The following is a 12070-nucleotide window of genomic DNA, read 5'->3' on the forward strand; positions in this document are numbered from 1 at the left end:
GGCCACAGAGTGAATGTTCTGCTGACAAGGTAGTTTCCTCTGCTATAGCACAACTCCAAGGATGCTTGCAAAAACCTCTGTCATTGCAAGAATCTGCCTTCCCTTTTACTTCTAAAGAATGTGCCTAATTTAATTTTGCTGCTCCTTGGGGACTCAGCCATTCGCATTCATATTTCCATCCCTCCAGCCCTGTCATTGTTCTGCAGAGAACAGGTGGTGATAAATGCTGGTGCACTTGCCAGCTGTAGAGTGCAGGGCTTATGAAGTCGGACAGACTTGGACTTGAATCCAGATGCCAACGTGTACTAAGTGTGCGATTTTGGAAGCTGCTGGAGCTGTCCCATTTCCTTATTCACAGCACGTGGCAACCGCACCCTACAGGGCGGTTATAAACGAGGCAGTTCTGGGTGGCACTAGTACAGTGGCTGGCGTAAGGTTAGTTCAATAAAGGAGAGCTGTTATTTTTTATTGGTTATGAATGAAGTGAACAAACTGTTGAAATAACTAGCCCAGGCACAAAACAGTTAGAGTTTTGAAAAATACATTTCTAGTTTAGCAGCAAAAGCACAAAGGTTCAGACAACCAGTCTCAAAGCTGTCTGGAAGACACCTGTAGAACACCACTTTAAATTCAAACTCCACCCAGAAAGGAAAAAAAATACTACCATATAATTCTAAAACGTGATGGTCCCCAAACCACAATTCTGATGTTCAATCTCCTTACCCCACCTGTAAGGAAAGGAACAATGAGTCCTGCCATTTTTTTCCAGGACAGGTTCTAGTAGTCCCTGTCACGTGTGCACACTGGTGCCACTAGAGCCCTGAGCTGAATAATGAAGCCAGTGAGAAAGCATAGATAGTGCCTGCAAATCTCAGCTGATACATTTGTGTGTACGAAATAACTATTTTTATAATTTACTTTCTGTTTTGAGCCCCTTCCTTGTGGAGTCCTTCCCAACACCAGGGGGCTTCCAGGGGCCTCTGCCCTTCAGGCCTCTGCCCACATGGGTTCTTGCTGAGCTGTCCATCATTCCGCTCGCCATGCCCTGCAGGCAGAGGCTCTGCCGTGCCCAACCGGGGACATAGTCGTCTCTTCTCTTCGCAAGGCTGCCTAGAACAGGGATGCGTGATGCGAATGCCTGCAGGGAGCAGGCAAGGAGAGTTTGTGAGTGAGGCAGGTGGTTTGCCTATTAAGCACATTGAGAACATTCTTCACTTTTACAAAAAAAATACACTAGTTCCTGTATTTCTTTCAACATGAGCCATCTTCAGCCTATCTTTTGTTTCCCCATTTATGGAAAAAAATCTTAGGTAAAGGGAAACATCCTCTCCTGTCTGGAACACAGCAGTGCAAGTGTCATGATGGGTGGCAACTAACCCTTGGCCTCAGCATAGGGATACAGCAGGGACTGGTGGGGACCCTGGCAAACTAGGGCACTGATTCCTTCTCTAAGGCAGGCAGCCATTTGGTGCCACAACAGGCTCAACCCAGTATAGCCAAATCTGCCAATTATTCAAGAGAAGCCCAATCTCAGATTTTTATGTGAAGTTGCCTAGATTTTTAATGCTGAAATTCACATGGCCAAACAAAGTCAGATCGAGCCCACAGGCGTCTAGCTTGTGGTCGCAGCCCACAGCCACCTCTTCTCCCAGGGCAGGCTGCCTCCCAGCCAGGCTGCTGCAGAGCCCATGAGGCAGCCCTGCTCGTCCCCACCACCCTGTCCAGGGTCCTCCTCTTCTGCCCAGGACATTCTGCCCATGGCTCAACTCTTCTCCCTACTGGGGCTTAAGCTTTTAGAAACAAAAGCTTGAGGGTGATTTCAGCTTTCTGCTCCGTCTCAGCTTTTCACTAAGACAATAAACCCAGATGGGAATATCTGCTTGGAGGCAGAGAAGGGAAAGGGGGAAGTACCAGAAGAAAAAAATATAGATTGTCTCAAAACTTTTATCCTGACACACATACTTACTGAACATATTTGATCCAAAGTTATCTATAAAACAGTTTCAGAATTTCTCTATGCTGTGGACTCTAAGGAAGCACTAGGATGATCTTATACGAAGGAAATCCCAATTCAACCAATCAATCAGATTCCATTTTCCCAGTAAAATATATGTATCTAGCACAGTGTCTTCTTAATAATATTGTATGATGTAACATTTACTTTTATTAGTATAGTACCTTGTTTTCTTGATTCTGCCATGGGCAATTTCTGAATTCAATAATAAGGTTTTTGAAAAAATATGTAATACCTTGAAGGTTTATCCACTGAGTTCATAGTAAACACATGATACTATTACTGAGCCATCATTGGTTTAAAGGACTAACGTTATTACTGAGCCATTACTGGTGTAAGGGACTAAAGCAATACAACCCTTGTGCTCTGGGGAGATGATAAATTTGGGAGCAGAAAGTTCAGGCTCAAATTACTTTTGTTTCATCATCTTCTTTGGTGGTGGGAGAGAGATGCTGGTCTCACTGAGATACTGATTTGAGTGGTCAGGAGTGGGGCACGAATATTAGAAATACACCAGATGAAAATCCTTCAAATAAACGACCTTATTACCCTCCTGACCTCTATAATCAGCATGAAGCAAAGAGGACTAAGTGCCCTTTAGAACCCAGAGTGTGTGAGTTTGAGGGAAAAGGGGCCAGAGGAATCCAATAATCCACACTACCTGCTTCTTCCCTCTGAATATTTTATATTAGAGCAGTTTTGGGTTACTTTCCTCCAATAAAATTAAAAACATTTTTTTCAAAAAGGAAAGCATTAGCATCAGCAGAAATAAGTGGCATATGTATGGTGACAGGGAGAAACTCATCAGTTTTGGGACAGACATGGCACTTAGGTTGTGATTCTGTAAGACTCCAACATTCAGTATTTTCTGAATTCTCTTTCTGGAGATACTGAAGTTTTCAAATGGTATATATAATAAAATATATTACATCTGAGTTGATATCTAATGATTTAATAACATTTAAATATTAAAAAAATTAAGACATATGAAATGTACAGCTTCTGTAGCCATGCCAAGTCTTCATGAGATGCTTGCTGCAATCCTAGCTTTCAGTAAGTAAACTTCGTATTTGTGGAAAATGCATTTATTCAGCCTTGACATTGGGTAAGTAAGTAAATTATTTTAGTGCCAAAGGGATCTCTAGTCTGGAATATGTGAATGTGTTTTCCCAATGCTTACATTCCCGGCGAATTCTTGCAGTGACAGAATTTGGCTCATATCAATTGTAGAGAGAGGTGGGGGAGACCATTTAGTACCTAAATATAGGGCTGAGCACCCATGCAGTTGGCAGGAGAAGGTGAGACCTCTTTGGAAGATGGCCTGACCAGCTTTCATGTGACAAACGCTTTCAGAATTAAACAAATATTTACTGAACAACTACAACTGCAAAGCTTTGAGTCCTTTGCGGAATTAAGGAATGGAGAAGCAAGGTCCCTGTCCTCGCAGAGCTTTCAGTCTACCTGAAAAATCAATCATGAACCCTGAAAACTGTAACATAAAGCAGAAGGTGGCACCAGAGATGCCCAGAATGCAGGTAAGCAAGGGAGGAGCTGGAATAGATCAGGAAGGTTCCATGGAGAAGGGAGCTGTACTGGGAGCCCATGGGAAGGCTGAGTGGGATTCTGACCCATCCAGGCTGGATGAAGGGCATTCTTAGCAGGGAAAACTGTAGGCAGCAGCTGAGGGAGGAAACTGCAGGAGATATTTGGAAAACTATAAATAGCCCTTTTGGGTAAAAAACAGAGAGCCTTGAAGTTAGAGGGCGGGCAGAAGTAACAGGTAAGGTCAGAGAGATAGGTGGTAGACAGATTAAGGCCTTTCTCTGGTCTGTGCCACAAATCTTCCAAAACCTGACACTCAGCTTGGTGCTTGACTATTTCATCGAACATAAACGTGACCTCTGGCAGCCACAAGCCAAGAAGACCCTGATCCCAAACCGCTACTCCTCTGTTCTCAGCAGCACGCGTCTCTCAGACTGCCTGTCCCTGATTCCCTTTTAGTGACCCAGCCGTAACTCAGAAGCGGGAGGATGCCAGGAAGAGTGATGGGCACAGAAACAGAAACATAACCAATAACTGACACTGCCCCCTCTACAGTCTTGCACCTCCATGCAGCTTCCAAGAAACCCAGTTTGTGTGTTCAAGAGGCGCACCTAAGAATACTGGAGCAGGGCCACATGTTTATACAAGAAGGAAAAGCTGCCCTCCCCCACCAAACTGAGAAATCTAACAAAGAAATAGGCAAACTAAGATTTTCTGAGGCTGCTGGGTAACAAGAGATCATCCACAAAAGGCAACTGTAAATTTAAAATCTCATGGCATTCATGTAATAGGGTTGACATTCTCTGGATGAATTTTCCCCCTTTGCATGTCTTCTCTTTTTTTCCCTGCTTGAATTACAATTAGTCTCAACCTAATAAAGGCTTTTTATAGCCAACCAGAAACACTTGCAGTAATCAAAGGCTCTAAAATAAAAAATATAGTGCTAGCAAGTTGTAAGCATTCAGGGAATCCTTGATAAGCACAGTAAAACTCCATGATAATGCACTCATCAGAAATACAATTTTAGATATAACGTAGAATTGGCAACTGGCTCCCATTCCGTGCCTGGCCCCTATTTGAGAACAGGACAGGGATAAGGGTCAGGGGTGGAGGTTAAAGTTCTATGCTGGGGGTGGGGATGGGCGTCTTGGAGAGAAGGCCAAGGTCATGAAGGTGAGGAAAATGCATGCAAACTTGTTTCAGAAAGAGAGGAGGTGAAGGATGAGTCTCTGGTCCTCAGTATTCTCCCAGCTGAATCTGAACCCGGCCAACTAACTGGGACATTTCTGGAACAACTGATGCTATCCTGCTGCCTCTGGATTCAGAATTGTCCCCAACAATATTTAAGTTGGAGCCAACCACCACCACCAGGTGGCACCAAATCACAGCTGAGCAAGGTATGAATTTAGATAGGGCAGCTGGACTCCCAGAATTCCTCACTCCACAGTGGTCATTTTGTTGTTAACCTTACAAAAAATTGGGACCTTACATTTCACATGACTGAATTCTTTGGATCTCACTTATCCAATTACAGTAGGGTTTTACTGCATTAATTTATGATAACCAGTAATTGAGGCAGGTACTCTTTAGTAGTCTTTAGTAGACTAAAGACCAAAGGAGACTAAATTACATATTATGCTAATTGTTTTATATATCTTCAACAAACTAGGAGGTATAGTTTGAATAATATGAAACTATTGTTTTTATAGGTCAAAAATCGTCAACTACTGGGGCTGGCCCCATGGCGTAGTGGTTAAGTGCACGTGCTCCACTGCTGGCGGCCTGGGTTCGGATCCCGGGTGCGCACCGGTGCACCCCTTCTCAAGACATGCTGTGGTGGCATCCCATATAAAGTGGAGGAAGATAGGCACAGATGTTAGCCCAGGGCCAGTCTTCCTCAGCAAAAAGAGGAGGATTGGCATGGATGTTAGCTCAGGGCTGATCTTCCTCACCAAAAATAAATAAATAAATAAAATTGTCACCTACTGACATTTTCATAGTTCAACTCATAGTTCAACTCATAGTTATTATTAAACTACTCCTTGGGTGCTGAGTTCTATATATACCTCATAATTTGAGCATATTAATTATATTATTCAAAATTTCAATGTGTATTTATTTTATTTCTGCTTGATCCATTTCTGAAAGATGTAGTTAAAATCTTTTAACTATAACTTGATTTACTTCTCCCTACAGTTTTTTCAATTGTTCCTTTGTATATTTTGAGGCTGTATTGTTAGGTGCATACATGTTTTTGATGGTTATATCTTCTTGCTCTATTGTTCCTTTTATCAGCATATAACACTCTTCTTTGTCCCTTATATTTTTTTGCCTTATATTCCACATTGTCAGATAATAAGATTCTTTTTATTTATTTATTTATTTATTTATTTTCCCCCCAAAGCCCCAGTAGATAGTTGTATGTCATAGTTGCACATCCTTCCAGTTGCTGTATGTGGGATGCGGCCTCACATGGCCGGAGAAGCAGCGCGTCGGTGCGCACCCGGGATCTGAACCTGGGCCGCCAGCATCCGAGCGCGAGCACTTAACTGCTAAGCCACGGGGCCAGCCCAGATAATAAGATTCTTCTTCTTTTTTCTTTTGGTTTATTATTTTTTTTTCCATCTTTTATTCTCAATCTTTCTGTCCTTTTAAGTTTCTCTTTTAGACAACTCATTATTGGATCTTGCTTTTTAACCCAATCTGAGAGTCTGTTTTTTAGGTGGTAAATTTAATTAATTTATATTTATTGTAATTCATTCTAAGTACTTATTTCTGCCTTTTTATTCTATATTTTCATTTATTATACATTTTATACTTCTTTTCCCCTTTCTGCTTTCTTTTTTTTTTACTGAGGTACAAGTACATATAACATCATATTAGTTTCAGGTGTACAACATAATGATTAGATATTTGTACATATTGTGAGATAATTACTGCAATAAATCTAGTTAACATCTGTCACCATACATAGTTACAAAGTTATTTTTTCTTGTGATGAGAACTCTTGGCAATTTTCAAATATGCAGTACAGTATTATTAAGTATAGTCACCATGCTGTACATTACATACCCATGACATTTATTTTATAACTGGAAGTTTGTACCTTTTGGCCCTTTTCACCACCTCCTCCCCTGCAGTCCCCCGCCCTGCCTCTGACAGTCACCAATCTGTTCTCTGTATCTATGAGTCTGGTTTTTTTTTTAGATTCCACATATAAGTGAGATCATATAGTATTTGTTTTTCTCCCCTTTCTGCTTTCTGTTGGATAGATTTTTTTTTTTTGCTGGCTTAAATGCTGAGCATTCCAGTCTGCCTGGAATCTTTCTTACTTCAAAGCTCATGTTCTGTCTGTTGTACCACACCAAGAATAGATGCCAATGGAACCTTAAAATTTTGTCATCTACACCACTGGATGTAAAACTGGAGTGTGCATGAGAATTACTTGGAAGCTTATGAGAAATGTTGATTCCCTGACCTCACCTTCAGAGATTCTTGCTCAGTAGGTCTGAGTAAAGCCCTGATTCTAACACAAGTCCCTGATTTTGATGCAGGTGGTTCATTGACCACATTGTGGGAATACTGTTCCCATCCAATCCCATAACTTTCCAATGGTAAGTTTTACACTTGTCTTTGCCCTTTAAATATCACTTTTTAAAGATATACCCCGGGGTGGGCTCTAATCATCTCCTTTCTAGACCCTTTCTTACCTTATATTGTCCTATGTGTTATAACAAGTCTCTAGACCTACTTTCATAATCTATATTCTTCTAATTAGAGTTTGCAATTCATTGCTCTTTTACTGTGACTCTATTTGACTTGCTTGCTTCATTATTATAAAAACTTATGTTCTTTAATAGCACTTATTGAACGAAACCTCTGTAATCGGTGCAGTTTTGGGCACTCAGCAGCCACTTTACTAGGAAGCATGACTGTCTTCATTTCTACAAGAAAGGAAGAAGAAACTTGGGGAATTTGCCTAATATCACCTTCAACGGAGAAGCTAGTATTTGAATGCACATTTGTGTATTCTATTTGTTATATTCCACTGCCTTCAAAGAGAATCTGATCCCAAGAAGCCCACAGTGTAGTGGAGAAGACACAAATAATCTCAATCTCGGGTCATCTTTGTATCCAAGACAATGTTTTGCACATCGTAACACTTAAATGTCAGTGGAAAGAAAGCATGAATTTATTCTGGTTTCTTACTTCTTTCTCTATTTATGGTTTCCAAGCCAGGGAAATCACAATCTGGTAAAACGAAGAAGCAGCAAAGATGGCTGTTTGGGAAAACACGAAATTGGAAAAAAACAGAAAGAAGAGCCTATGTCACACCGTGAGTTTCTTCCCCCGAACAGCGACTGTAACAGGTCATCAAAGTCCCCTTATGTGAAAATGTCAATTATAAACTAGGGCTACTTTCATTTTGTACTCTTCTATTTATTTTTCTAATTAATTCAATAAAAGTTTTTACGCAATACAAAAATGTAATACTATTTTCTCCTTCCTGTACTCAGTTTTATAATGCTGATGTTGAACATAATAGAGCAAGCAACTCTATGTAATTGTAGAAATTATTGTTTGGAATTTGCATATGGAATACACACCTTTTACTGCCTCTGGCTGGCATTGTGAACTAGGTTATAAATAGTACAGCTGACACACTGCAAACAGAAAGTGCTTTTTGATGGGCACATGCTATGAATGGAAGAAGTGTTCAAACACAATGTTTAAGTTGGAAAGCTTTCAGTAGAACTAGCCAAGGGGGAATGTGGTTTATTTCCTAATCATAGCCTTGCTTAAGAATCCAATCATATAGACAGACTTATGGTAAAGCTTCCTAAAAACTGATATTTATGCTACTATTTGGGTAAATAAGTGATACAACTAGTCTATAAACATATTTTAATAGTGTTGATGAGCACTTTTAAGAAAATTGAGTGTTCCCTTTGGATTAAATAATCTCTTACTGTGTGTGTGTGGAGAGGCAAAGGAAGTGACAGGACTAAGATAGAGAATTGGAGAGTGCAGTTTATATTTATACCACTCTTGAAGATAAAGCTCACACTAGGTCATTTTGCTGAAATCATCTACTAGAATTTGAAAATTTAATAACTATTTGAAAAACTTTAACTATTGAGACAGAACAAAAAGATGCCATTCATTCTGACTGTCTGATCATAAAAATTATAATTAATAGTACTTTTGCTAGTGTTTTATATTGCTAGAGAGCAAAAATTCAATAAATGTTACTATGCAGGCTGCTTCAGTTGTTACAAGGTATAGGTACAAAGACTAGTGATGACTTTTGTAAATGACAAATATAACATTTGCAGGCATCATTATATTTTTATGGGCTGTAATAATTTGATTTTCAACACTTTGTTTGTTTTGTTATGGTGGTAAAGCAACTATGACACAGAATTTTAATGCTGAACTACCATCCAGATGACAGGAGAGGTGAGGGGGGTAGGGACAAAATTTTCTTCCTACACATTTGTTTTTAGGCATCTATATTTGCTTGAGTGCCTGGATACCATGGTGATAGCTTAGCAACAGCTAGATACAAATTAAGCTAATCTGTCACACCAGTCTGTGATCATAAAAATTTGGTAGGTGGGACACTGGGAAGGAAAATATAGATGTTTAGATGTTTAAGGGTTTAATCAAAAAGAGACCTACTCTTCCTACTACCTGCCCTTGTCCATCTCTTTATCTTACATTCATATATATATGAATCTCTTTATGAAGAGATGAGAATCTAAAAAAAAAACCCAAACTCCTGTGTTATAATTGATGAGATAAAACAAAATTTAAACCCTTCTTAAATAGGGAACAAAACAGCATATTTTAACCTTTCTTAAATAGGAACTAATGATCACAATAGTGCATGAAAAGTGTTTTGCAGACTTTTCAAAAGGATTTTTTCAAAATAATGGACATTCTATTTCTGTTGATGGCTATTAGGAGGACAAAGTTACATAAAATATCAATACCTTTGGACCAGCAGACTTGGATGACATGATGGATACTGCCATTTTTAAATTCAACATGCCATATGATGTCTTTCATCATCTTTATCATGATAATTTATATGTAAAGCAGAGAAAGTAAAATAATCTGAAAGCAAGAACACACCACTTGGAAAATAAAATCACCTTGATTTTTAGGGCTATTGATTTTATTTCAAATACCCCAAAATAGGAAAATATCATTTAGGCCGGCCCTGTGGCTTGGTGGTTAAGTGCGCGCGCTGCGATGCTGGTGGCCCAGGTTCGGATCCCGGGTGCGCATCGAGGCACCACTTCTCCGTTCATCCTGAGGCCGAGTCCCGCATACAGCAACTAGAAGGATGTGCAGCTACAACATACAACTATCCACTGGGGCTTTGGGGGGAAAAAATAAAATAAATAAAATCTTTAAAAAAAAAAAAAAAAGAAAATATCATTTAAAGCAAATAGTTGTTAACTAGTTGAACAGAGATGGCAAATAGACTTCGACTTGTGTGCTGGCTCTGATACATTAATAGTGATGGCCTTGAGTGCTGTGTTGAGGAGGATTCTGAGGTTCTGTAAGAAAAAGGGCTGTGAATGATGAGTGAATGTCTATTAGGGCTGAGAGGGAGACTAGAGGGTAAAAGACTTGCTAAGTGGGATGCGGGGTGTAGAAGGGAAGGAGAGTTATCCCAAAGGACCCAAATACAAACTTTAAATTTATTTTGTCTTATATTTTATATTAAAATGAATGCAAACCTTACATTTAATTCCATAATATATATATTTGGTATGCCATCAAAGTTTAAATCATTTGTAAAATTACCTAACTTTACCTTTGCAGAAAAAAAATATGTTCTTAGACAATGTACATGTTCATTCTGCAGCTTCCCACAGCACCTGGCAGTCTGCTGAGTATCCCTGGGAGTCTCTGCACCCGATTTAGTGGAGCCCACACCCAGAAGACAGATAGAAATAAAAATGTTTAAATCTGTGCATGATAATGTAAGATTCAAAGAACTCAAGTTACCTGCTTGTCAATGGCAGAGCTGGGGTTTGAAGACTCTAAAGCCCAATTCCTTAACAAAGGCTCTGTCTATATTTCTCCAAAGAAAAGTAGCAGGATTCCCTGGAATTCAGGGTTTGGTACTAAATTACTGATCTGAAAAAAGACTTTGAGGGCCACAGACGACCAAACAGTAACTAGTAAGTTGGCAATTTTAGTATTGCTGTTAAAAAAGAAAAGTCCTGGTTTCTGTTTGGGGTGAAGGAAAAATCATGGAAATAGCGGTGATGGTTGCACAATCGTGTGAATGTAATTAATGTCACTGAATTGTACACTTAAAATGATTAAAATGGCACATGTATGCTATACATATGTGTATATATATCCACAATGAAAAAAAAGAAAAAGAAAATCATGATTCATGGATAGGAAGATTAATATTGTTATGATAGCAATTATCCAAAATCAGATCTATATATTCAATGCAATGCCTATCAAAACCCCAGCAGGCTCTTTTGCAGAAATTGACAAGCTGATCCTAAAATTTTTATGGAAATGCAAAGCACCCAGAGTGACTAAAACAATTTTGAAAAAGAACTACAAGTATAAATGGGGAAAGCCAAATAAGATTGATGGATTGTATCAATGTTAATATCCTGGTTGTGATATTGTATTATAGTGTTACAAGATGTCGCCACCGATGGAACCTCTAAAGGGTATATGGGATCTTTCTGTATTATATCTTACAACTACTTGTGAATCTACAAATATCTCAAAATAAAAATTAAGACTGTGTGGTATTGGCATAATGATAGACATAGAGACCAAAGAAACAGAATTGAGAGTCCAGAAACAAACTCTTATCTTTATGGTCAATTGACTTTCTACAAAGTTGCCAAGGCAATTCAAAGGAGGAAAGAATAGTCTTTTCAACAAATGGTTCTAGAACAACTGGATGTCTACATACAAAAGAAAATTAATTTGGTCCAGTGGTTTTCAATGGGGGCGGTTTTGGCCTCCCAAATGGAGGGAACATTTGGCAATGTCTGGAGACAATTTTGGTTGTCACAACTGGGGGCAGGAGTGCTACTGGCATTTAGTGGGTAGAGGCTACAGATGCTGCAAACATTCAACAATGCACAGGGCAGACCCCACAACAAAGAATGATCCAGCCCAATGTGTCAATAGTGCTGAGGATGAGAAACCCTGATTTAAACCTTTACCTCACATCATACACAAAAATTAACTCAAAATGGATCACAGACCTAAATGTAAGAGCTAAAACTATAAAACTTTTAGAAAAGAACAATGGAGAAAACCTTTGTGACTTTGAGTTAGGCAAAGACTCCTTAGATATGACACCCAAAGCATGATCTATAAAAGAAAAAGTTGATAAACTGGACTTCATTGAAATTACAGACTTTTGGGCTTCAAAAGACAGCATTACAAAAATGAAGTTAAGCCATAGACCGGGAGCAAATATTTGCACATCACATATGTGATAAAGGACTTGTA

At 39.2% G+C, this 12070-nt stretch overlaps 1 protein-coding gene across 2 annotated transcripts in view; it reads right to left on the reverse strand.

Moving 5' to 3' along the window:
- Window positions 1–205: 205 nt before the first annotated feature.
- Window positions 206–12070, reverse strand: part of PDSS2 (decaprenyl diphosphate synthase subunit 2) — a 283492-nt gene continuing 271627 nt past the window's right edge. The window contains exon 8 of one of the 2 annotated variants that reach the window (XM_087443957.1): window positions 206–1138. In XM_087443957.1, the coding sequence (XP_087300083.1) occupies window positions 908–1138 (231 nt within the window). In that variant the 3' untranslated portion in view covers window positions 206–907. The remainder of the gene's footprint in view (window positions 1139–12070) is intronic. The other variant, XM_087443956.1, reaches the window with a different exon arrangement.

The sequence above is a fragment of the Ceratotherium simum genome, chromosome 19, assembly GCF_057802395.1.
Source record: "Ceratotherium simum simum isolate JZ-2026a chromosome 19, ASM5780239v1, whole genome shotgun sequence".
NCBI lineage: Eukaryota > Metazoa > Chordata > Mammalia > Perissodactyla > Rhinocerotidae > Ceratotherium > Ceratotherium simum.